General features: G+C 41.1%; 1 protein-coding gene across 1 annotated transcript in view; it reads right to left on the reverse strand.

Annotated features, from left to right (window-relative positions):
* Window positions 1-4,352: 4,352 nt before the first annotated feature.
* LOC137437443 (glutamate receptor-interacting protein 2-like) overlaps window positions 4,353-26,808 on the reverse strand; it is a 283,933-nt gene continuing 261,477 nt past the window's right edge. The window contains exons 20-24 of the mRNA XM_068131766.2: window positions 26,111-26,276; window positions 25,871-25,970; window positions 22,661-22,873; window positions 7,010-7,156; window positions 4,353-5,363 (exon numbers count right to left, since the gene is read on the reverse strand). Coding sequence (XP_067987867.2) covers window positions 5,148-5,363; window positions 7,010-7,156; window positions 22,661-22,873; window positions 25,871-25,970; window positions 26,111-26,276 — 842 coding nt within the window. The 3' untranslated portion in view covers window positions 4,353-5,147. The remainder of the gene's footprint in view (window positions 5,364-7,009; window positions 7,157-22,660; window positions 22,874-25,870; window positions 25,971-26,110; window positions 26,277-26,808) is intronic.

Below are 26,808 nucleotides of genomic sequence, written 5' to 3' on the forward strand. Positions count from 1 at the left end.
GTGCGTGAGGTGGCCATTGTGCGCCCGAGATTCCCAGAACCAGCATGCATTGCGTTGATGTACCACTTTATGGACCGCTGTTCTGCGGCCAAGTACCACTTGATGGACCCCAGGTTCTGGGGCAGGGCACCTCTGTTGGAGACCGGCCATAGTGGCCAGGGAATCGTGCTTGCGGACCTCGGTAAGGTGGCACCTATGCCAAACAGGTGGACCACCCTTAGTTGGCCCCTGAGGCCCTAAATAAAAACGAACACCAGTTGTGCTTTATTATTATTTCCAAGTAGGCCGCATGAAGCCAGAAGACGTCGGGAAGAACCTCGGCCCAGCAGAGAAAGTGAAGACCACCACCAGTTGTTTTGTTGTGTTTATTAAGAACCATGGTGACTGCGCACCGAGTGGTGCTTTTGGTGCTTTTGGGTGCTTTGGTGGTATTGGTACTGGTGCATCGATGCAATGCGTGCTGTCTTCTCCCTCCCAACAGGAATTTCTTTTTCTTGTTCCCTAAAAAAAAAAACAAAAAAAAAAACACAGGTCCTGGGTTGCGTTGTAAATAAGAAATCGCGTCATTGTAAATAATGCTCCCCACCGTAAATGTATAGTTTGAGAATAATTCCGTAATTCGGTTAGCTGTGGGCTTGAGTCTGTTAGACAGGGTGCAATGCAATAGGGGGACATACTTATTTGTGTTTTAAGATTGTCACACTCAGGGTCAGGGTAATTGTAGAGGGAATTACACCTACGTGTTACACTAAGTTAAAGTTTTGTAGGCCCGAGAACGAAACGTAAGAAAGGAGGGTGCAGTGTAACGGTTTTGAGAAGTGGGTAACGAATTTGAGAAGTGTAACGGTTTTTAAGAAGTGTAACAATTTTGGAGGAAGTGTAACGAATGTAAAAAAGTATGGTTTTGTTATGTGTAAACACCCTCGTAATGTAAATAATGGTCGCAGCCGTCCTCCTAGTTAATTCCATGAAACTTACACGCAGGTCACGATATATCTTTTTAAATAGTGTATTTCCTTATTCCATGTAGGCTAAATATGTGTTTCCCACTAGATTGACTTTGCATTGTATCAAACAAAATAAGCGTAGGCCCTTGCAATTTCCCCAAACATCTCCGCTCTCCAAAGTTCCTTTCAAAAGGGTGCGAGTTGTGTTCAATCCCGCAAGCCGCCATTGCCCATGTGCTAATCTCGGAGAAGAAAGGCGTGTCTCCACCTCGTCATAGAGGGGAGGAGTGAGCCAGAGGGTCGCATGGCCAATCAGCACCGCGGTGAGCGACCCGGTAGGCGTGCCCTCGCAGCCGGCGGCTTGATTCCGCCCAAGGTGATAAAAGCGACTGTAAGGGACTGCTTCACCAGATGACCTGGGAGAGGAGCGAAGAGGCGGCACCAAGAGGAGCGGTGAGATGCGAAACGCTCCAAGCCAAAGAGGAGAGGTACTCGGAAAGGAAACCAGCTTTGGAGAGACGCGCTGAAAGGAGGGAGACGGCTCCACCAGAAGGAGAGGAGCAGGTGTGCCCGAGCCAGCGCGTGACGTCTAAAGCATCGGCAGCGGATACGCGACGAAGGGTTTTCCCGCCAAAAACCGCGAGGAATTGAGAGCTGCTGCCTCCGACCCTCCTCCCTCTCCAGCAATCCACCTCAAGCCCTACCTGCCTGCAATATCCCCCGAGTAAGTGTGAACGTCGTCTGTCCTACTCGTTGTCTTGGGGTTAAGTAAAATGAATAGTGTAAGTTAACGATTCGCTGTGTGACTGCTTTTTCCATCCATTGCTTGTGTGTGTATAATAAATCTGTTCTTCCTCCGTACTCTGTCTTCTTCTCTTTTCATTCTCTTTCGGTCGCTTTAGAGGTTTCCCGATTGAATATCTGTGGTGCGATCTGGTCAACGTCGGGTGGAATCGGGTTCTAATCGGGGAGTAACTGTTCGGACGCGGTAATACCAACCGCTCGGTCAATATAACATCTAAAACCGCGTCTGCAACAATATATATATATATATATATATATATATATATATATATATATATATATATATATATTCAATTTATTGTTTAAAGTTCATATACGTAGTTATTTATGTGTGAGAAGGGGATTTCATGTTGCACTTCATGCATCCTTCTCTTTTTCACTCCCTCCAGTGTACTCGTTGAAGGAACGATGTTTGCAAGTAGTTCGCGTGCTGGTACCAAGTCGCGATTTTGGGAGGCTGAATATCGCTCACACTCTGCAGGAAGAACTCGCAGAAACACCCGACTTGCACCAAGAACCAAGAGGTGGTTCAGCTGTGTCGCATCTTAACTAGCCAAGAGCCACAGAAAAGCTTGAATCTCAACCTGTCCACGCATTAACATTTATCCCTAACTTTGCACTCTTGATGTTTTTAATGGGATAGAAGGTTTGGCCTGCAGTACTGGTAGCTACGTACGTACCACTGCGCCCACCATAGCCACGTACGTACCACTGCACCCATCATTTAGCTACTTGATGCGGATGTCCAAAAATTGGACATAACAGCCATTTTCTGATAGAAATAGATATATTTCAGCCTGTGAATGTGATCGTTGAGACAGAAATTAAATTAAGAATGATTTGTACTTTGGTCTAACCATTTTCCTGTCATTTTTATTCACTCTCATTTGGTAAGCATAATCTGTGAATATTAAAATAGGGATAAAAATGTCCAAACCCATATACGTTTAGGCCTAGGTTATTAACGTGTTAATTCAAAATGAGGATATTTGTTACACAGGTAGGATATTTGTGTTATCGTTACTATTCCACTAGGTCAAGCTTAGAATCTAAAATGTACATTTTGATGTAACATTCCCTTTGTCTGGAAATCACATGAGCTGTTGAACCAGTCTCATGTGATGGAATGCACCTGGTGACTTGCCATTGTTTTTTGCAGTGAAAGAGCAGGGATGTGAAATTTGGCACCGACACCAGCTTATGGCCTAATTGTCAAAAGGTCTCATCATATGTTTAAGTACACTCGTGAATGCGAGCAGATGGGACAGCTTGGCTGACGTAGCATCATAAAGGACACCATTGCAAAGCACCAGGTTCGCAGTTTGTAGTTAATGTTTTTTTTAAGTAACACTGTATTGGAGTTACATATGTAACCTGAATTGTGCTTTGCATAAAGTTTTTGTAAAAAAAAATAAACCTTGTTTAAAAAATAAATAAAATGCAAATGCTTGTAAAAAAAATAAAAAATAAAAAGAGAATGCCCTTTCAGTGGCACGAATGCTGCCTCAGCAATAGTGGAAAGGAATACACTGGGTGGTGTGCCATTGCCTTCTCAGTGATTGGATTCAGAGGTTGGAATTTCTAGTTTGGCCAGGATGTAGCCTGGCCTCACCTCTTCCTCTTCACATGCAATGTTGTAACACGTTACCTGTGAAACACCAGGGTGATAAGTTATAGCCGAATTGGGAGTTGGACTCAGACCCGACAGTAGTCAAAGGTGACGATGCTATCTTTACCATCCTGTAATCTAACATAGTTAGTTCGTTACTCCTGTAAATAAATAATAAACTATATTTTTGTCAGTTCATGTCATCGTGTTGGAGATGTTTTGAAGATAGAACTCATGAAGTCTGTTGTCTCACACTTAGACCTGCCATCTTAGGGTTGTGTGAGCACACACAGCAACCCTGAACGCTCCAGAATACCAGATGGAGTTTGAACATAGGACACAGGAACATGGCATCGCCATTATGATCCACCAGCCTTCTCTCTTTCTCTTTCCTTTTATGAGCTGTGGAAGGCATCATTTTTTCACTTCAAATAAAGGAAAACACGCTCATTTGATCGAAGTGAGCTGTTTGTCGTGTCGGTGAAGAACGATTCATCTGTGCTTTGGGTTAATTCGATCATTTAAACCATCTACAGTACTCGGTGATGGAAATATCGACACAGGCAGGATAGGTAAAATGGCCGACACCTGTGATTTGCCTTGAGTACACTGCCCTCGAAACGTCATCCCAGCTCCGTTAACACGGGGCAATATGTCGCGTTATTTGACGTATCACTTTCACATTTCCTTTAACATCACCAATCCATCCATAGTTGCTCCTTCAAACACCGGACAAAGAGGACCAGATTGTTCAGCTCCGTCATCTCCGACATCGTCAGTGGTTGGGATCTGCCTCATTGGATCGGGTTTATTTTGCTTGTTCTGGTAACTTTTTTTGTCCATTGTTCGTTTGTTCATGATCTCCATGGCAACATTAAATCCTTGCTTCAATACAATGAAGGATGATTACTTATGAGATGCATTTGCAGTTGTTTTTCATTCACTTTGCTTTGTTTTTCATTCACATAAATTGATTGTGCCGTGAAAAGAAAGTTCTTCGAAATCTTTTACTTTAATGTGCTTAATGCAACATCGCATGTATAAGGTTACCAGAGGCAAAATACAAAAATATATTACCATCAAAAATAATAAATGCTCGTCAGACTTGAACGTAAGGGGTTACAGAACGTAAGGAACACAAAGAAACGTGAATAAAAGGGGCAATCCCGTTACAAAATGTGCCACGGAAACATTTCACAGTTACACTCGACAATATAGTGGTTGGCAAAACGACAGCTGTGTTTATGTAAATGAATTATTTTAGTTTAGCTTTGATAAAGTGTGCAATAAATTGCGGTTGAGAACAAATGGAGAAGCAAAACTGGAGTAAAAACCCCAAGAGTGTTTAAAAATTTTAAGTTGCGTATCGGACATGGTGTCCGATAAACCGATATGGTGACAATGCCTCGTGAGCCGTACAGCTCTGTCAATGTTTTGGACATGGGTATGGTGACATAGGAAGAGCATCGGGAAATGAAGGGAATCTCCTGTTGGAGAAATTCACCTTTTTGTGTTTGAAATTGCTTTTTCCACACCTTTGGCAAAATGGAGCGGAATTGCTTGCGAGTTGCTTAAAATGTCCACTGAAGTCACAAATGTGGATTTCGAAGCACAATTCTGTAATATCTCCATCAAAAAAACAATCCGGCTACCTGGGTATCTCACATTTATCAATCACAAAACGAATTTGGAATTCTTAATTTGACAACACAAATCTTGTTCTCTGGCAAAATCAACATTCGATCACTCGTCGAGTTAATTCCAATCATTGTGTTGCCTTTTCCTTATCAAATTGCAATCGCTTCTTTGCTCTGACTGTCGCAACGCTTAGCTCCGAACGATGACCGTCTGCCGAGCGGACTCCAGGATGTCGTCCGAGATGCTTCGTGATCGCAGCTGGGGAACTGGTTTCTGCTGACCACCAAATGAAGCACGTCTCCTGAGGCGGTGACGAGTGGAACGAGCAGATTGCAGTCAAAGCTCTGCACCTGCACTCCATTCACCTGGTAAGGGCAGGGTCCATCTGAGTTCAGTGCCTAAAATCTCCTCCTGGGATGGAGGAATAAAGTCCAATCCAATCATGTGAAAATGCGACTTGGTGAGACATTTGTAATAGAACAACATTAGTCACACTGACGGTCTTAAATGTACTTTAAGACATTGAGGAAAACAAAGCAAGTTTAAGACCTGTAGATACATGTGCATTGTACAGTGTAAGGTAATTGTTCATGTAAATGTAAGGCCAGTTAGCAATTGCCTTATGAGCGAATGAAGAGTTTTCACAGTGAAAATGTACAGCCAAACGATTGAGATGAGGAAGAAAAGCATTCCCATTCTGTGTTTATACTTGTGACAAAGTCATGATGTAGTGACACACACACCTAGGGTCATCCATCAGGTAAGGATACACGTTTTATAGTGCAACTCAATATAAATGTAACGAGAACGGCACTCGATGGAGCGCATAACTCTGCCAGACTCACCAGTTTATGTTTTGTATCCCACTGATCTGGATTCAGACCTGAACCAAAATCGAATCGGCTTGTTCTTATCACCCAACCAACTCGACCAGCAGGTTTATTGTCCCCCGTCGCACCGCGGACCGAAAGGGGGACTATGGTTTCCCCCTCCGTCCGTGCGTGCGTCGGTGTGTGCGAACGTGCGTCCGTCCGTGCGTAAGTAAAAAAACCACCGTTTAGAGGCCATTTTTCCCCGCAAAGCGGCCACGTGCCGTGCCGTGCGTAAGTGAAGGACCGAATTCTAATTTGGTGTGTGGGTGCAACCCACGTCAAAATCCAAGATGGCCGCCGCCATGTATGTCTGGCGCCATGTATGTCTGAACCTTGTGAGCGGAATATCTTGAAAAATAAGCGCAGTACCAACTTCTAATCTGGTGTGTGGGTGTTTCTCGGCAAAAGGAAGAACGCTATTGAAAATTGGGTCGCCACGTCAAAATCCAAGATGGCCGCCACCATATATATGTCTGAACCTTGTGAGCGAAATATCTTGAAAAATAAACGAACTACTAACTTCTAATCTGGTGGGTGGTTGTATCTGGGCATAAGGAAGAACCCTATTGAAAATTGGGTCGCCACATCAAAATCCAAGATGGCCGCCGCCATGTATGTCTGAACCTTGTGAGCGAAATATCTTGAAAAATAAACGAACTACTAACTTCTAATCTGGTGTGTGGGTGTATCTACGCATAAGGAAGAAAGCTATTGAAAATTGGGTCGCCACGTCAAAATCCAAGATGGCCGCCTTGCGTCTTCCACTTTGTCAACTCGCATCACTTCGACGGGGGACTTAGGCGTAACGCTTGTTTATTAGTCATTCACAACTTTTTGAGATATCATGCTATATATCGTTTTTGGCCCTAACCACTCGATGGTGAAGAATCAACTAAAATTACTTTCAATTCTCGTATCCGGATTCGAATCATTTCCTTCTTACCAAATACCCAACCTTAAATTAATACCAAATTTCTTCCAATTCCGTGCACAACTTTTTGAAATATCTTGTTCACAGACAGACAAATAAACAAACAGACAGACAGGGGTGAAAACATAACGTCCATCCACCTTTGGTGGTAGAGGCAATGATGTCGGGAGACTTAAAGAACCTAATCCAGCCCACATCTCACACTTACCTGTAAGATCCAGTCGAATGGCTGCAGAGCTCCTTGCTTGTCTGCTGGGCCACCGGGACTCAGAGAGTTGATACACACCCCTTTATCCAATAGGCCATCGGATATAGAAAATCCAAAGTCTTTGTGTCCCTTTTTACAAAGTGTCACCTTGAAAAACATGTATCACACCTCCTGAGAACCTTGTCATGACAACTCCAGTACTTGAGTAAACAATTACCGACTGCAAAACTACAGGAGCTCTTATTAGTCCCCTACCGGTGTACACCGGAGGGGACTATAGGTTTGCACGCCGTCCCTCCGTCTGTCAGTCTGTCAGTCCGTCAGTCTGTCAGTCCGTCAGTCTGTCAGTCCATCCGTCATGCAAAGAACAGTTTTCTGGACTTTTTTTCTAAACTCTTAATGCTAATGATTTCAAACTTGGCACATGGTTTCCTCATGATAAGTTACAGATCAAGTTCGAACTTCAGGACGTTTCGATCATTTTCGACAAAGTTATGGCACTTTGAACTTTGGGAATTCTGATAATTCTGATGATCCTTAACTCAGTGCCATTTTAAGTTTTAATTTCCTTTAAAAAAGATTTTCTCTGCAATAATTGGACCGATTGAGATCAAATTTTCACCGTAGGGGGGACTCCGTCTGTGGAATATTTTAATGTTAATTATGACGTCACAGGTCACATGGTTCGGCCGCCATATTGTTTTTTCTCTGCAATGGCTGAACAGATCGAGGCCAAACTTTGCAGGCAGAATCGCATACCCATGACGAACAAAAAAGTCAGCGAGCATGACGTCATGCATCACATGGTTTCAGTTATGACGTTTTTAAGCATGAACCTTTAAAACCGAGCTCCTCCCTCATTTTTGATCCAATCGAGGGGAAACTTCACAGATCTGTTCAGCATGTCAGTCTACTAAAATGTCCTTTTGGAATTTGCGATAGGGCACGTGGTTTGGCAGATATCGTTAATTAAACGAAAATATTTTTTTAAATGGATATCTCTTGTTTATTCTAGAGTTCTCCTCAAGCCGCACCACGCGCCCTCAGCCTCGTCTCGCGAACGTCAAAAGCGTGACACAGCGCGCGCTTTCGGGAGGGGCGGAGCCAAGCCGAGCAACATATATATATATACACATCGATCATTGATCGTGAACCGGAAAATATAATAAATTACTGATATTTAGCGACTCGAAAGGTTCTTTATCAACAACTTATTTTCTCGTGCTTCTGCTGACCTGTCTGTGAGGTGTATAAATCGAAGTCCCGAGTGCGAATCACAGGTGAGCCCGTCCTGAGGTAATTAGCGATTGGGAACGATTCAGTACCTGTGGGTAAATAACCCTTGGTAATTTCCCCAACAGTTTTCCGGACGACAGACTGCCGGTAGGGGACATGTATTGCAGCGCAATACTCAGAATGCTTGTTCTGCTTTACTTTATCATGGTTACCTATCATATAAGGTATCGACAAATACATAAAGTGAGTTCAGTTCCGTTTACTTTAAACATCGTTCCTTGAGAACCAAGATTCAGAAATGAGCAATGAAGCAATAATACTCATGGGACACAAAATTGGATAGGGCATGATGTCCCATAGTGTTTGGAAGCTGAGAAAACAAATACCATTTAGGTAGGTGAAAATCAATACCATTTAGGTAGGTTAAAATAAACAATACTTAGGGAGGTGAAAATCAATACCATTTAGGGAGGTGAAAATAAACAATACTTAGGTAGGTGAAAATAAATACCATTTCGGTAGGTGAAAATAAACCACTTAGGTCGGTGAAAATAAATACCATTTAGGTTGGTGAAAATCAATACCATTTAGGTAGGTTAAAATACACACCACTTAGGTAGGTGAAAATAAATACCATTTAGGGAGGTGAAATCAATACCATTTAGGTATGTGAAAATCAATACCATTTAGGTAGGTGAAAATCGATACCATTTAGGTAGGTGAAAATCAATACCATTTAGGTAGGTGAAAATAAACCACTTAGGTAGGTGAAAATAAATACCATTTAGGAAGGTGAAAATAAACACCACTTAGGTCGGTGAAAATAAATACCATTTAGGTATGTGAAAATCAATACCATTTAGGTAGGTGAAAATCAATACCATTTAGGTAGGTGAAAATAAACACCACTTAGGTATGTGAAAATAAACACCACTTAGGTCGGTGAAAATAAATACCATTTACGAAGGTGAAAATAAACACCACTTAGGTCGGTGAAAATAAATACCATTTAGGTTGGTGAAAATCAATACCATTTAGGTAGGTTAAAATAAACACCACTTTAGGTAGGTGAAAATCAATACCATTTAGTTAGGTGAAAATAAACACCACTTAGGTAGGTGAAAATAAACACTTAGGTAGGTGAAAATAAACACCAGTTAGGTAGGTGAAAATAAATACCATTTCGGTAGGTGAAAATAAACACCAGTTAGGTCGGTGTAAATAAATACCATTTAGGCAGGTGAAAATAAACACCACTTAGGTAGGTGAAAATAAACACCAGTTAGGTCGGTGTAAATAAATACCATTTAGGCAGGTGAAAATAAACACCACTTAGGTAGGTGAAAATCAATACCATTTAGGTACGTGAAAATAAATAGCATTTAGGTAGGTGAAAATAAATACCATTTCGGTAGGTGAAAATAAACACCACTTAGGTCGGTGAAAATAAATACCATTTAGGAAGGTGAAAATAAACACCACTTAGGTCGGTGAAAATCAATACCATTTCGGTAGGTGAAAATAAACACCACTTAGGTCGGTGAAAATCAATACCATTTAGGAAGGTGAAAATAAACACCACTTAGGTAGGTGAAAATAAATACCATTTCGGTAGGTGAAAATAAACACCACTTAGGTAGATGAAAATAAATACCATTTAAGAAGGTGAAAATAAACACCACTTAGGTAGGTGAAAATCAATACCATTTATGGAGGTGAAAATAAACACCACTTAGGTAGGTGAAAATAAATACCATTTAGGTGGGTGAAAATCAATACCATTTAGGTAGGTGAAAATAAACAATATTTAGGTCGGTGAAAATAAATACCATTTAGGAAGGTGAAAATAAACACCACTTAGGTAGGTGAAAATAAACACCATTTAGGGAGGTGAAAATAAACACCACTTAGGTAGGTGAAAATAAATACCATTTAGGTGGGTGAAAATCAATACCATTTAGGTAGGTGAAAATAAACAATATTTAGGTCGGTGAAAATAAATACCATTTAGGTAGATGAAAATAAACACCACTTAAGTAGGTGAAAATCAATACCATTTAGGTAGATGAAAATAAACCACTTAGGTAGGTGAAAATCAATACCATTTAGGGAGGTGAAAATCAATACCATTTAGGTGGGTGAAAATCAATACCATTTAAGAAGGTGAAAATAAACACCACTTAGGTAGGTGAAAGTCAATAACATTTAGGTAGGTGAAAATAAACACCACTTAGGTCGGTGAAAATCAATACCATTTAGGAAGGTGAAAATAAACACCACTTAGGTAGGTGAAAATAAATACCATTTCGGGAGGTGAAAATAAACACCACTTAGGTAGGTGAAAATCAATACCATTTAGGTCGGTGAAAATAAACACCACTTAGGTAGATGAAAATAAATACCATTTAAGAAGGTGAAAATAAACACCACTTAGGTAGGTGAAAATAAATACCATTTAGATGGGTGAAAATCAATACCATTTAGGTAGGTGAAAATAAACACCACTTAGGTAGGTGAAAATAAATACCATTTAGGTAGGTATAAATCAATACCATTTAGGTAGGTGTAAATCAATACCATTTAGGTAGGTGTAAATCAATACCATTTAGGTAGGTGTAAATCAATACCATTTAGGTAGGTGTAAATCAATACCATTTAGGTCGGTGTAAATCAATACCATTTAGGTAGGTGTAAATCAATACCATTTAGGTAGGTGTAAATCAATACCATTTAGGTAGGTGTAAATCAATACCATTTAGGTAGGTGTAAATCAATACCATTTAGGTAGGTGTAAATCAATACCATTTAGGTAGGTGTAAATCAATACCATTGAGGTAGGTGTAAATCAATACCATTTAGGAAGCTGAAATCAATACCATTTTGGTAGGTGAACATCAATACCATTTAGGGAGGTAAAAATAAATACCATTGAGGTACGTCAAAATCAATACCATATAGGTAGGTGTAAATCAATACAATTTTGGTTGGTGTAAATACCATTTTGGTAGGTGAACATCAATACCATTTTGGGAGGTGAAAATAAATAGCATTTAGGTACATGAAAATCAATAACATTGAGGTAGGTGTAAATCAATATAATTTCGGTAGGTGTAAATCAATACCATTTAGGAAGGTGAAAATCAATATCATTTATGCAGGAGAAAATAAATACCATTTATGTAGGAGAAAATCAATACCATTTAGATAGGTGAAAATAAATACCATTTATGTAGGAGAAAATCAATACCATTTAGGTAGATGAAATAAATACCATTTAGGTAGGTGAAAATCACTACGATTTATGTAGGAGGAAAAATCAAAATATGATTTATGTAGGTGAAAATCAATACCATTTAGGTAGGTGTAAATCAATACCATTTTGGTAGGTGTAAATCAATACCATTTAGGTAGGTGTAAATCGATACCATTGAGGTAGGTGTAAATCAATACCATTTTGGTAGGTGTAAATCAATCCCATTTAGATAGGTGCAAATCAATACCATTGAGGTAGGTGAAAATCAATACCATTTTGGTAGGTATAAATCAATACCATTTAGGAAGCTGAAAATCAAGACCATTTTGGTCGGTGAACATCAATACCATTGAGGTAGGTGTAAATCAATACCATTTATGCAGGAGAAAATCAATACCATTTAGGTTGGTGAAAATAAATACCATTATGTAGGAGAAAATCAATACCATTTAGGTAGATGAAATGAATACCATTATAGAGGAGAAAATCGATACCATTTAGTTGGATGAAATAAATACCATTTAGGTAGGTGAAAATAAATACCATTTATGTAGGAGGAGATCAATACCATTTCGGAAGGTGAAAATCAATACCATTTAGGAAGGTGAAAATCAATACCATTTTGGTAGGTGAACATCAATGCCATTTCAGTAGGTGAAAATCAATACCATTTATGCAGGAGAAAAGAAATACCATTTAGGTAGATGAAATAAATACCATTTAGGTCGGTGAAAGTAATTTCCATTTATGTTGGAGAAAATCAATACCATTCAATTAGATGAAATAAATACCATTTAGGAAGGTGAAAATCAATACCATTTAGGTGGGTGAAAATTAATACCATTTAGGTCAGTGAACATCAATACCATTTAGGTCAGTGAACATCAATACCATTTAGGTCAGTGAACATCAATACCATTTAGGTCAGTGAAAATCAATACCATTTAGGTAGGTGAAAAGTAATACAATTTAGGTGGGTGAAAATTAATACCATTTAGGTAGGTGAAATAAATACCATTTACGTCGGTGAAAAAAATACGATTTATGTCGGATAAAATAAATACCATTTAGGTCGGTGAAAATCAATATTAAAGGGTAATTCTAAAGGATAATTATAAAAGGTTCTCAAGGGTAATGATAAAGGATAAATTTAAAGGGTCACACTAAAGGTTTCTAACAGGTAATTTAAAGGGTTCTAAAGTATATTTCTAAAGGGTAATTATGAAGGGTTCTAAAGGGTTCCGAAGCATAATTCTAAAGGGTGGTTTTTCTAAAGCATTCAAAATGGTTATAAAGGGGAATTCTAACGGGTTATTCTAAAGGGTTCTAAATGGCTCTAAAGGGTAATTCTTACGCGTAATTCTAAAGGATAATTCCAAAGGGCCACGCGAACGGTTTCTAAAGGGTAATTTTAAAGGGTTGCAAAGTGTAATTCTAAAGGATAGTAATTCTAAAGCATTCAAAATGGTTATAAAGGGGAGTTCTAACGGGTTCTAAATTGCTCTAAAGGGTCATTCTAATGGGTAATTCTAAAGGGTAATTCTAAAGGGTAATTCTAAAGGATAATTCGAAAGGGTCACACAATGTTTCTAAAGGGTAATTTTAAAGGGTTCTAAAGGGTAATTATAAAGGGTTCTAAAGGATAATTTGAAAGGGTTCCAAAGCGTAATTCTAAAGGGTGGTAATTCTAAAGGGTGGTTATTCTAAAGGATAATTTGAAAGCGTTCTAAATGGTTCTAAAGGGGAATTCCAAGGGATTATTATAAAGGGTTTTAAATGACTAAAGGGTCATTCTAAACTCTAAAGGATGATTCTAAAGGGTCACACTAAAGGGTTCTAAAGGATAATTTGAAATGGTTCCAAAGTGTAATTCTAAAGGGTGATATTCTAAAGGGTGATATTCTAATGGGTGGTAATTCTAAAGGGTGGTATTCTCAAGGGTGGTAATTAAAAAGGGTGGTAATTCTAAAGGGTGGTAATTCTAAAGGATGGTAATTCTAAAGGGTGGTAATTCTAAAGGATAATTCTAAAGCGTTCTAAATGACTCTAAAGGGTAATGGTAAAGGATTTTTTTTTTTTTTTTTTTTTTTTTTTTTTTTTGTATACAATATCGAGGCTCGTGAAAGAGCGAACATTAATCACACAGAAAGACAAACCGACACATAAAACATATAACATAGGGAGCGGTAGACAAGATGGGGAGAGAGGGGGAAGGACACAAACACAACATTTGAGAGCAGGGACCGAGAGACATGGAGTTTAATAATTCTAAATGGTCACACTAAAGATTTCTAAAGGGTAATTATAAAGGGTTCTAAAGGGTAATTTAAAGGGTTCTAAAAGGTAGTTCTAAAGGGTAATTATAAAGGATTCTAAAGGGTAATTATAAAGGGTTCCAAAGCGTAATTCTAAAGGGTCGTAATTCTAAAGCATTCAAAATGGTTTTAAAGGGGAATTCTAATGGGTAAATTCTAAAAGGCAATTCTCAAGGATAATTCTAAAGGGACACACAAAAGGTTTCTAAAGGGTCATTTTAAAAGGTTCTAAAAGATAGTTCTAAACGGTTCTAAAGGGTAATTCTAAAGGGTAATTCTAATGGGTGATTCTAAAGGGTAATTCTAAAGGGTCACACGAAAGATTTCTAAAGGGTAATTTTAAAGGGTTCCAAAAGATAGTTCTAAAGCGTTGTAAAGGGTAATTATAGAGGGTTCCAAAGGGTCATTTTAAAGCGTCCAAAGCATAATTCTAAAGGATAATTCTAAAGCGTTCTAAATGGATCCAAAGGGGAATTCTAACGGATAATTATAAAGGGTTCTAAATGACTCTAAAGTTTTACGAAGCTGTCCCGACCTTCACGCGCGCTTGAAGTTAAGTAATTGTTCACAATTGTAGGTTTGTCGAAACTGTATTTATCTTATGTGTGTGTACCTATAGTGCATCCCTTGGAAGATTATGGGTGTTAATCTTTCATACCTGTATAGAGTGGTCGAGTATTTCGTGCCGCAATATATTGCGGCCTTGCTGTTGTTCTTTAAGCTTCCTACCTGGAGGCTTTGTTTTCTCTCAATGGTCGATTGTGGTCCTGCTACTCTCGTTCTCTCAGTTTTTTCCCAGTCTTTTCACCCCATACGTCCTTGTTTAAAATCTTAACTAGAAAAAAACCCAAAACAATTCCTTCTTTGTTCTTTTCGTTCGTTCGTTCTTCGACCACGTGTTTCACCCCCATTTCACGCCATTCCCCAGATCTGTTTTGCCCTGTTCTTTTTGCTGATATCTTTTGCCCTGTTCACGTGACTCGTGGTTGTCCCTCTAGGCTCCCTCTCCCCGTTGGTATTTTTGTGAATATTAGATTGTTCTTCACGGTTCTGTTTAAATATGTTTAAACTTTCCCCTGCAGTGTTTTATTCAGTGGTATATTACAACGCGCTGTTTTTCTTTATATTTAAAAGGCTCTTTTCAATTTCCTCTCCAACTCATTCCACTTCAAAAAAATATTCAATCGCTTATAATTCTAAATCACTACATGCTCGAAATTCACATTCATTCCACCCCTCCTCCATCGTTCTTAAACGGATCGCTAACTTGAAAATCACAAAAAACCCAATTTGTTATAAATGTTCGTCTTTCATAAATCATCCACTTCCTAAACTTCCTCCTTGCCCCTCCTCTCCAAATCTCTCCCCTTGCCCCTCCCCTCCTAAACTCCTCCCTTGCCCCTCCCCTCCTAAACTCCCCCCTTGCCCCTCCCCTGCTAAACTCCCACCTGGCGCCTCCCCTTCAAATCTCCCCCCTTGCCCCTCCCCTCCTAAACTCTCCCCTTGCCCCTCCCCTCCAAAACTCCCCGCTAACCCCTCCCCTTCAAAACTCCCCCCCAACCCCTCCCCTTCAAATCTCCCCCCCTACCATCCCTCTCCAATTATCCCCCCTCCCACCCCTTTCTCAAAGCTGCCTCCTCCCGACTTCATCTCCCTTCTATCTCATACCTCCACCTCCCCCAACCTTCTACTTTCCTCTGCTACCCTTCAAAGAACCCCTCATTGTGCCTCATCCCATCACCATCAAACCTTTCGTCCTCATCCTTCCTTTCTTGGAACTCTTCTGTAATCTCTGACACACTATTAACTGCTCTTCCTACCTCCCCTACCCATCCTTCATCTGCCCCTACCCCACCCCTCCCCTCGCCTGCACCCGATGCTCCCCCTCTCTCCTCATTAACGATATGGACCTCAAACATCCGAGGCCTTCGCTCAAACCTGATTGATCTATCCATTCAGGTTGCTTCTGGCAATCCAGATTTGATCTGCTTAACAGAAACTTTCCTCCTTCAACAAGTCTCTGATTCCTTAACATCTCTTCCTGGTTACTCCCTCCTCTGGTATGATAGACCTGAGCCTCGTCCTGGTGGTGGGGTTGCTATCTTTATCAAAAACGTTCTTCCACACTCTCCTTGTACTACCCTCTCTCCACCCCACCCCCAGGAGTACCTCTGGCTACGGCTTCCCCTCCGCTCCCACCTTTTGATCATATGTGTTCTGTACCGTCCTCCAAACAGTGATGACTCCATTTACATGTCGCTGTCTGACAACATGGACCAACTTCTATCAACTCACCCCAACTCTCTCTTCCTCATATGTGGCAAGTTCAACTGTCATCATGCCAGCTGGCTGGGTGTGGGTTCCTCTTTCACCAGCCATGGCACCTCAGCAAAGAACTTCTGTGACTCATTGGGATGGACACAATCTGTCAATTTCCCGACCCAGGTCTCAGTCAATGGAGTATCTTCTCTTCTAGACTTGGTTATGACAAACTTCCCTGCAAATGTCTGCTGCTCTTCTTCTGCTCCAATCAGTTCTTCTGATCATGTGCTTGTTAAAGTGGACATCTCTCTGGCCATTCTCAGAGAGCCTCCTCAGCATCGACGAGTCTGGCATTTCACTCAGGCTGACTGGCACGGGCTGCAAGCAGCCATCAATCATCTGGACTGGTCTCCCATCTCTACTGCCTCTGACATCAATTCTTCCTGGGAATTCTTCCAAAGCAAACTGCTCTCTCTCATACACAGATTTATCCCATCTCATCTTCAGTTGTCTTACCCTTCCTCTCGTCCATGGTACACTGAATCTTGTGTTGAGGCAGTTGCCCTGAAACAACTTGCCTTTGCCTCTTGGAAGGCAAATCCAACTGAAGGTAATCTCAGTTCCTTCCAACAAGTTCGGAACAAGTGTGTGTCTACCCTCAGGAGTGCCAGAAAGCACTATCTCTCCACACTCAAGAATGAACTCTCAAACCTGTCTCCTTCCTCCAAATCCTGGTGGCGTCTGGTCAAATCCGTTTCTGGTGTTTGTTCCGCCTCCATCCCCTCCCTCACCTCAAATGGCTGCACAGTTGACACCGCATGTGACAAAGCCGAATGCTTCAACTCTGTGTTTGCCTCAAAATATTGTGTCTCAAATCCATCTCTCTCTGTTCCCACCTTACCCAGTCGAACCCAACTGCTCCTGGACTCTGTTTCCTTCTCTCCTGACAAGGTGGAGAAGTTTTTGTCAAAACTCGACTCTGATTCTGCAACTGGACCAGACGGCATCTGCCCACGGGTCCTAAAATCCTGCTCTGTGGCTCTATCTCACCCTCTCTCTGTTCTTTTCACCCACTCTTTTGCTCAAGGTCATCTGCCAGCATCCTGGAAATCAGCAAACATTACCGCTTTACACAAAAAATGTGCAAAAACAGATCCTTGCAACTACAGACCAATCAGCCTGCTCCCAATTTATCAGCAAAGTCATGGAAGACATCATTGCTTCGGATATCAAATCCTTCCTCTTCTCCAATGGCTTGATCTCCGATCATCAATTTGGATTCAGACCATGTCATTCTACTCTGGACATGTTGCTTCTGCTGTCTCAACAATGGATGGAGGTCCTCAATGCCAAACAGGAAATCAGAGCTTTCTCCCTCGACATATCACGTGCCTTCGATACGGTCTGGCACCCAGCTCTGCTCACCAAACTCTCCTCCTATGGTATCCATGGAAATCTCCACTCATGGCTTGGGGACTTCCTCTCTGGTCGTAGTCAACATGGGGCCCTGAATGGATTTCTCTCATCGCCTCTTCCTGTTCTGGCTGGAGTTCCCCAAGGTCGTGTTCTGGGCCCTGTGCTTTTTCACGTCTACATCAATGATCTCTCCGACTCTCTGGAAAATCCTCTCTATCTCTTTGCTGATGACTCCACTCTCTGCCGCTCCATTCCTCATCCCTCAGATCGGCAGCCTGCAGCCTCCTCACTCTCTGCAGACCTGGACAAAATCACAGACTGGTCAAACAAGTGGAACATGTCTTTCAATCCTGACAAATCTCACACTCTTACTATGTCTCTCCGAAAAGACTGACTGGAAAACCCTCCATTCTACTTTCTCAACAATCTTCTCCAAGAAGTTCTTTCGCTCAAGCTTTTGGGTCTCACTATCTGCCATGATCTTTCTTGGGAAAACCACATTGCCAAGCTGGCCTCCAAAGCCAGTCGCCAACTGGGCATCCTCCGTCGTGCGAAGTCCTTCCTTGGCACACCAGAGGTCCTCACCACATACAAGGCTTTCATCCGCAGCTCAATGGAATACTGTTCCTCCCTCTGGGCCAGTGCTCCTGCCTCACACCTAGCTCGGCTTCACGCTGTTGAAGCCAAAACTTTCAGAATCATTGGAATCTCCTGCGATGAAGCTAAATCCGAGGGCCTTTCACTCACTCACCGCAGGCAGGTTGGTGGTCTTTCTGTCTTCTACCGACTCCTCTCCGGCCTTGCTCCCCCAGCTCTCTCTGTGCTCTGTCCCCCAAATATTCATACAGGTCGCACAACATCTGCCAGCAACCCTCTTAAGGTTAAACTGCCAAAATCTAGGGTCGCTGCTCACCTTCACTCTTTCATTCCCCTTTTTTCCCACCTCTGGAACAAACTCCCCCACTCCCTTCAATCCCACTCCTCCCTCCAGGTCTTTAAAACAGCTCTTGTCTCCCCCCATCCAAAATCTTGATCTTTTCTACCCCTGCTAATTCACCCCAGATACACTTTTTCGAAATTCCAGCTTCTTTCCTGGAAGTCCTTGCAGTGTCCATATGTTTTATACCTCTCCCACCTCCCCCCAAGCGCCCTCCCTCCCACAGTTCTCTCGATGTCCCTGCTCTCAAATGTTGTGTTTGTGTCCTTCCTCCTCTCTCCCCATCTTGTCTACTGCTCCCCTTATTTTGTGTTTTATGTTTCGGTTTGTGTCGGTTTGACTTTTTGTGGGATTAATGTTTGCTCTTTCACGAGCCTCGATCTTGCATACAAAAAAGGGTAATTCTAACGGGTGATTCTAAAGGGTAATTCTAAAGGGTCACACTAAAGATTTCTGAAGGGTAATTTAAAAGGGTTCCAAAAGATAGTTCTGAAGCGTTGTAAAGGGTAATTATAGAGGGTTCTTAAGGGTCATTTTAAAGTGTCCAAAGCGTAATTCCAAAGGATAATTCTAATGGGTTCCAAAGAGTAATTTTAAAGAGTAATTATGAAGGGTTCCAAAGGGTAATTCTAAAGGGTAATTATGAAGGGTTCTAAAGGATAATTCTAATGGGTTCCAAAGAGTAATTTTAAAGAGTAATTATGAAGGGTTCCACAGGGTAATTCTAAAGGGTAATTATGAAGGGTTCCAAAGGGTAATTCTAAAGGGTAATTATGAAGGGTTCTAAAGGATAATTCTAATGGGTTCCAAAGAGTAATTTTAAAGAGTAATTATGAAGGGTTCCACAGGGTAATTCTAAAGGGTAATTATGAAGGGTTCCAAAGGGTAATTCTAAAGGGTAATTATGAAGGGTTCCACAGGGTAATTCTAAAGGGTAATTATGAAGGGTTCCAAAGGGTAATTCTAAAGGGTAATTATGAAGGGTTCCAAAGGGTAATTCTAAAGGGTAATTCTAATGATTAATTCTAAAGGGTAATTATGAAGGTTAATTATGAAGGGTAATTATGAAGGGTAATTTTAAAGGGTTCCAAAAGATAGTTCTGAAGAGTTGTAAAGGGTAATTATAGAGGGTTCTTAAGGGTCATTTTAAAGCGTCCAAAGCGTAATTCCAAAGGATAATTTTAATGGGTTCCAAAGAGTAATTTTAAAGGGTTCTAAAGGATAACTCTAAAGGGTTCCAAAGCGTAATTCTAAAGAGTAATTATGAAGGGTTCCACAAGGTAATTCTAAAGGGTAATTCTAATGATTAATTCTAAAGGGTAATTATGAAGGTTAATTATGAAGGGTAATTATGAAGGGTAATTATGAAGGGTAATTATGAAGGGTAATTATGAAGGGTAATTATGAAGGGTAATTATGAAGGGTAATTATGAAGGGTAATTATGAAGGGTAATTATGAAGGGTTTCAAAGGGTAATTCTAAAGATTAATTGTAAAAATCATAGACTGGTCAAACAAGTGGAACATGTCTTTCAATCCTGACAAGTCTCACACTCTTACTATGTCTCTCCGAAAAGACCGACTGGACAACCCTCCCATCTACATTCTCAACAATCCTCTCCAAGAAGTTCTGTCACTCAAGCTTTTTGGTCTCACGATCTGCCATGATCTTTCCTGGGAAAACCACATTTCCAAGCTGGCCTTCAAAGTCAGTCGCCGACTGGGCATCCTCCGTCATGCGAAGTCCTTCCTTGGCACACCTGAGCTCCTCACCACATACAAGGCTTTCATCCGCAGCTCAATGGAATACTGCTCTCCCCTCTGGGCTGGTGCTCCTGCCTCACACCAAGCTCGGCTTCACGCTGTTGAAACCAAAGCATTCAGAATCATTGGAATCTCCCGCGATGAAGCTAACTCCGAGGGCCTTTCACTTACTCACCGCAGGCAGGTTGGTGGTCTTTCTGTCTTCTACCGACTCCTCTCTGGCCTTGCTCCCCCAGCTCTCTCTGTGCTGTGTCCCCCTAATATTCCTGCAGGTCGTACAAGACCTGCCAGCAACCCTCTTCTGGTGAAATTGCCAAAATCAAGACTCTGCTCACCTTCACTCTTTCATTCCTCTTTACTCCCACCTCTGGAACAAACTCCTTCACACTCTTCAATCCCACTCCTCCCTCCAGGTCTTTAAAACAGCTGTTCACCACCATCTCTTATCTTACCCATCCAAAAGCTTGATCTTTTCTACCCCTGTTAATTCACCCCAGAACTACTTTTTTGAAATACCGACTTCTTTCCTGGAAGTTCTGGCAGTATCCATGTGTTTTATACCTCTCCCACCCCCCACATCCCACGCCTCTTCCCTCCAAGCCTTCTACCTTCCACAGATCTCTCGATGTCCCTGCTTTCAATTGTTGTGCTTGTGTGCTTCCCCCTCTCTCCCCATCTTGTTTACCGCTCCACTTATTATATGTTTTATGTGTCCGTTTTTTTTTTTTGTGATTAATGTTAGCTCTTACACGAGCCTCGATCTTGTACGTATACAAAAAAAGGGTAATTTTAAAGGGTTCTAAAGGATAATTCTAATGGGTTCCAAAGCGTAATTCTAAAGGGTAATTATCATAGTTAATTTTAAAGGGTAATTATAAATTGTTCTAAAGGGTGATTCTAAAGGGTATTTCGAAATTGGTCTAAATGTTTTTAAAGCCTTCTCAAGGGTAATTTTAAGGGTTTGAAAGGGTAATTATAAAGGGTTCCAAAGGGTAATTATCACAGTTAATTCTAAAGGGAAATTCTAAATTGTTCTAAAGGGTGATTCTGAAGGGTAATTTTAAGGGTTTGAAAGGGTAATTCTAACGGGTTCTAAAGGGTAAATCTAAATTGTTCTAAACGGTTCTTATGGCTTCGAAAAGGAAATTATAAATGGTTCTAAATGGTAATACTAAAGGATTTCGTTCACTTTTTGGCTTTGGCTATCTCATATTAAAAATGCCAAAATGAACGGATTACTTCGGACACTGGTGCGTTTTTTTTATTTTTCCGTTTTCTGTTTTCAGGTTGTCCGTCCGTCCGTCTGTTCGTCCGTCCATCCGTGATAGGTTTTCGTTCCCGCAATAACTTGAGAACGGCTAAAGGGATCTTAGTCAAACTTGGTACAGGTATGTATAATGAAGTAAAGATTAACTGATTAGATTTTGGGGCCAAGAGGTCAAAGGTCAAAGTCTGTTTTAGGTCTTTAACTTGAGAATGGTCGAAGTGATCTTATTCAAACTTGACACAGGTATGTATAATGATGTAAAGATTAACTTATTCGATTTTGGGGGTCAAAGGTCAAATCTGTAATAGGTCTATACCTTGAGAACAGCTAAATGGATCTAATTCAAACTTGGTACAGGTATGTATAATGATGCAAACATGAACTGTAAAAAGTTGGGGGTCAATAGGTCAAAGGTCAGATATAATGTCAGGTAAAAATGTGATAACTTGAGAACAGCTGAATGGATTTAAAGCAAACTTGGTCCAAGTATTACAATGATGTAATAATGTGGGCGGAGGCATATTGGTCGACGTCGTGACGTCGAAGTGTGTTGTTATAGTTTTTTTTTATGCTTCCATCAATGAAGTCGCTGGAGGCATTATGTTTTCGGGTTGTCCGTCTGTCCATGCGCCCATCTGTGATACGTTTTCCTTACCGTGATGACATAAGAATGGCTGAAGGGATCAAAGTCAAACTTGGTACAAGGATGTATAATGATGTAACGATAAAAGGATTAGATTGTGGAGTCACGAGGTTAAAGGTCAAAGGTCCCTTAAGGTAAAAATTCTGTTACTGCACAAACTTTTGAACCAGTGATGGGATTTTGACCAAACTTCGTAGAAGTATATATTATGATGAAAAGATGAACTGATGGGATTTGGACGACAAAGGTCAAAGTCACGTCAAGTAAAATGTTATACTTGAGAAGAGCTGAAGAGACTAAATCAAAGTTTGTGCAACAAACTATAATTATGTAATAACATGGGCAGAAGCATATCGGTCGCAAATCGGTCGCATATCGGTCGCAATGCTGAAGAGTACCGTTCTAGTTTATTGATAGAAATGGGCCCTGCTCTTGTTCTTCCATGAGCCTCAATCTTGGAGAAATATCGATGCCCAAAGTTTTCATGGAAAGCTAAATCAATAAAGGTGTTCTTACCTGCATGACAGAATTCCCATCCCACTGCCCAGGCTGCCAATACCTTGTGCAGTTCACCTGGAGGAGGCGCCATGATCTCCTCGAGTTGCTGCTGGAACTCCTTCATCTCCCAAGGCTTCATGGCCGTCGCCAACAGCGGGGTGAGAGGGGTAGTGTCATCATCTGCCCCACACTGTGCATTTAACTCTCCTTCGTCCTTCTCCACACTTTCTTTCATGGTGTTACCATCTCCATTGCCGCTCTGCATGATGGAGGCCTGTGTGACGGCAGTCCAGACTATATGTTGATGTCAATGCATGGCATTTCACACAATTCTATAAATGTGTTTTCATTGAACTTGAAATGCTCAGAGAAGATGCCAATTATTGATGCAAGAAATATTTATGGGGAAAAATAATCTGAAAATGCAGCGATGGCAAGAAGATGATATTCATTGGATGGATAAAACAAGTGGGCAAGTGGATGATGAATGGTTGAACACCTCATTCCTGATAGCAGGCCGTACTGTAATGGCACCGTAACTGTGCCGTACCAAATATGGAGGCCATACTGTATAATAGCACAGTAACTGTGCCGTACTAAATATGGAGGCCATACTGTATAATAGCACAGTAACTGTGCCGTACCAAATATGAAGGCCATACTGTAATGGCACCGTCACTGTACCATACTAAATATGGAGGATGTACTGTAATGGCACCGTAACTGTACCATACTAAATATGGAGGGCATACTGTAGTGGCACCATAACTGTACGATACTAAATAAGGAAGACATACTGTATAATAGCACCAGAACTGTACCATACTAAATATGGAGGATGTACTGTAATGGCACCGTAACTGTACCATACTAAATTATATGGAGGCCACACTGTAGTGGCACCGTAACTGTACGAGACTAAATATGGAGGACATACTGTATAATAGCACCGGAACTGTACCATACTAAATATGGAGGCCATAAAGAATAGCACCGTAACTGTGTGATACTAAATATGGAGGATGTACTGTAATGGCACCGTAACTGTACCATACTAAATATGGAGGGCATACTGTAGTGGCACCGTAACTGTACGATACTAAATAAGGAGGACATACTGTATAATAGCACCAGAACTGTACCATACTAAATATGGAGGATGTACTGTAATGGCACCGTAACTGTACCATACTAAATTATATGGAGGCCACACTGTAGTGGCACCGTAACTGTACGAGACTAAATATGGAGGACATACTGTATAATAGCACCGGAACTGTACCATACTAAATATGGAGGCCATAAAGAATAGCACCGTAACTGTGTGATACTAAATATGGAGGACATACTGTATAATAGCACCGGAACTGTACCATACTAAATATGGAGGCCACACTGTAGTGGCACCGTAACTGTACGATACTAAATATGGAGGACATACTGTATAATAGCACCGGAACTGTACCATACTTAATATGGAGGCCATAAAGAATAGCACCGTAACTGTGTGATACTAAATATGGAGGACATACTGTATAATAGCACAGTAACTGTGCCGTACCAAATATTGAGGCCATACTGTAATGGCACCATCACTGTACCATACTAAATATGGAGGATGTACTGTAATGGCACCGTAACTGTACCATACTAAATATGGAGGCCACACTGTAGTGGCACCGTAACTGTACGATACTAAATATGGAGGCCATAAAGAATAGCACCGTAACTGTGTGATACTAAATATGGAGGACATACTGTATGATAGCACAGTAACTATGCCATACTAAATATGGAGGATATACTGTAATGGCACCGTAATTGTGTCACACTAAATATGGAGGTCAGACTGTAATGGCACCGTAACTGTGTCATACTAAATATGGAGGATGTACTGTAATTGCACTGTAACTGTGTCATACTAAATATGGAGGATATACTGTAATGGCACCGTAATTGTGTCACACTAAATATGGAAGTCAGACTGTAATGGCACCGTAACTGTGTCGTTCTAAATATGGAGGATGTACTGTAATGGCACCGTAATTGTGTCACACTAAATATGGAGGTCAGACTGTAATGGCACCGTAACTGTGTCGTTCTAAATATGGAGGATGTACTGTAATTGCACTGTAACTGTGTCATTCTAAATATGGAGGATGTACTGTAATTGCACTGTAACTGTGACAAACTAAATGTGGAGGATGTACTGTAATTGCACCGTAACTGTGTCGTCCTAAATATGGAGGATGTACTGTAATTGCAGTGTAAGTGTGTCATACTAAATATGGAGGATGTACTGTAATGACACCGTAACTGTGCCAAACTAAATATGGAGGATGTACTGTAATTGCACTGTAACTGTGTCCTACTAAATATGGAGGATATACTGTAATGGCACCGTAATTGTGCCAAACTAAATATGGAGGATGTACTGTAATTGCACTGTAACTGTGTCATACTAAATATGGAGGATGTACTGTAATTGCACTGTAACTGTGTCATACTAAATATGGAGGATGTACTGTAATTGCACCGTAACTGTGCCATACTAAATATGGAGGATGTACTGTAATTGCACCGTAACTTAAAATGACGGTGTCTTGAAAAGGGTACTATTTGTCACTATCAACAGCTCTCCCTCCCTCCCCCTCTCACCCCTCATCCTATTTTGTTAAAAAGCTAATTTTGTTATCCTGGTTAATTTTTGCCATGAGCCAGGCCAATGTTGGGGGATTGCGGAATGACCTTTCAGTATGAACTTCATCATGAACAAATTGAAGATAAAAGACAGAAAGCACCTTATTTATTAGAGACCTGACCCTTGAGAGTGTGGCTTGCCGGTGAGAAGAAGGTCATGCCAGTTCAACGAGCAAATGGAAAGTACAAACCAGAAAAGGGCTCAGGGTGAAATGAAATGGATCACAGTGTAAGGTAACCAACCAGGTGATTGGAGCACAATGTGCAAATAAGGTCCAACGAAACACAAGGAGGCAAATAATGAGCTTTAACATCAAGGATTCAACCCGCAGGTGAGAATGAAATGATAATAGTACCACGTAAGCCACGGTGGGCTTGTTAAGGTAAGCACCAACTTTGCCCTGAAACACAGGGGTGAAAACGAGGTTCATGTTTTATGTGAAAGTTGATCACACATCGTTTGTATCGTCACGTGTTTAGTTTACAGTAAATGTTTGTGACATGCCTTGTGGACAACAAGGAAACCTTGCTGACGCAAATCAGCTCAAAACTCCATATTTCGGTGTCAAACCTCCAATTCTCTGAGCAGAGCAGATTGTCCACAAGTCTCCAGGTCTTCCAAGGCTTGGGACCAGAAGCTGTCCAAGTGCTCCAATCCTGGCATGTGAAACCTAAATAGTCAATAAGCAGGGAAAGAGAAACATTATACACGACTAGAAAAGTCTTCGTTTTATTTGGAGTGTTTGGAATTCCTTCAATTACCCAATTCCCAGCTCATCATGAACACCACGTTGGCTGAAAATTGTCTCACCCGCTCTTTAGACTTTCCCATTCATCGTCGCCGAAAGCACTTTCACTGGACCGTCCATGGCCTTCGCGGCCTAGTATCCTCTCGGCTGCATGGAGACTTCTCGGCCTGGTGTTTCTCCAGTCGGTGGTTAAAGTCGCACCAGGAAGCATTTGACATCTTAAGGCAGCTGTGTGAGGAGGAATGGCAATCAGAACCTTCTGTAGTTTTATATTCTCTCAAATCTCCTCCAACAAGGAACCACATTAACGCCTCCAACAAGGAACCACATTACCTCCTCCAACAGGAACCCACATTACCTCCTCCAACAGGAACCCACATTACCTCCTCCAACAGGAACCCACATTACCTCCTCCAATAGGACCTCATATTACCTCCTCCAACAGGAACTCATATTACCTCCTCCAATAGGAACCCACATTACCTCCTCCAACAGGAACCCACATTACCTCCTCCAACAAGGAACCACATTACCTCCTCCAACAGGAACCCATATTACCTCCTCAAATAGGAACCCACTTTTTTTTTTTTTTTTCTTTTTTTATACTGAATCGAGGATCTTAGGTCTCGAAACCCGGTCGATCGCTGAATTAACGCCAGGGGGGTTGACTCAGCCTGTCATCCTTCCGAGGTCGGCTAATTGAGTACCAGTTCACTGGTAATTCCCTGCTTGTCGTTAAAGGCGGCAAAAAGGGTTGGCG

Source organism: Myxine glutinosa, chromosome 12, assembly GCF_964187855.1.
Source record: "Myxine glutinosa chromosome 12, kmMyxGlut1.1, whole genome shotgun sequence".
NCBI lineage: Eukaryota > Metazoa > Chordata > Myxini > Myxiniformes > Myxinidae > Myxine > Myxine glutinosa.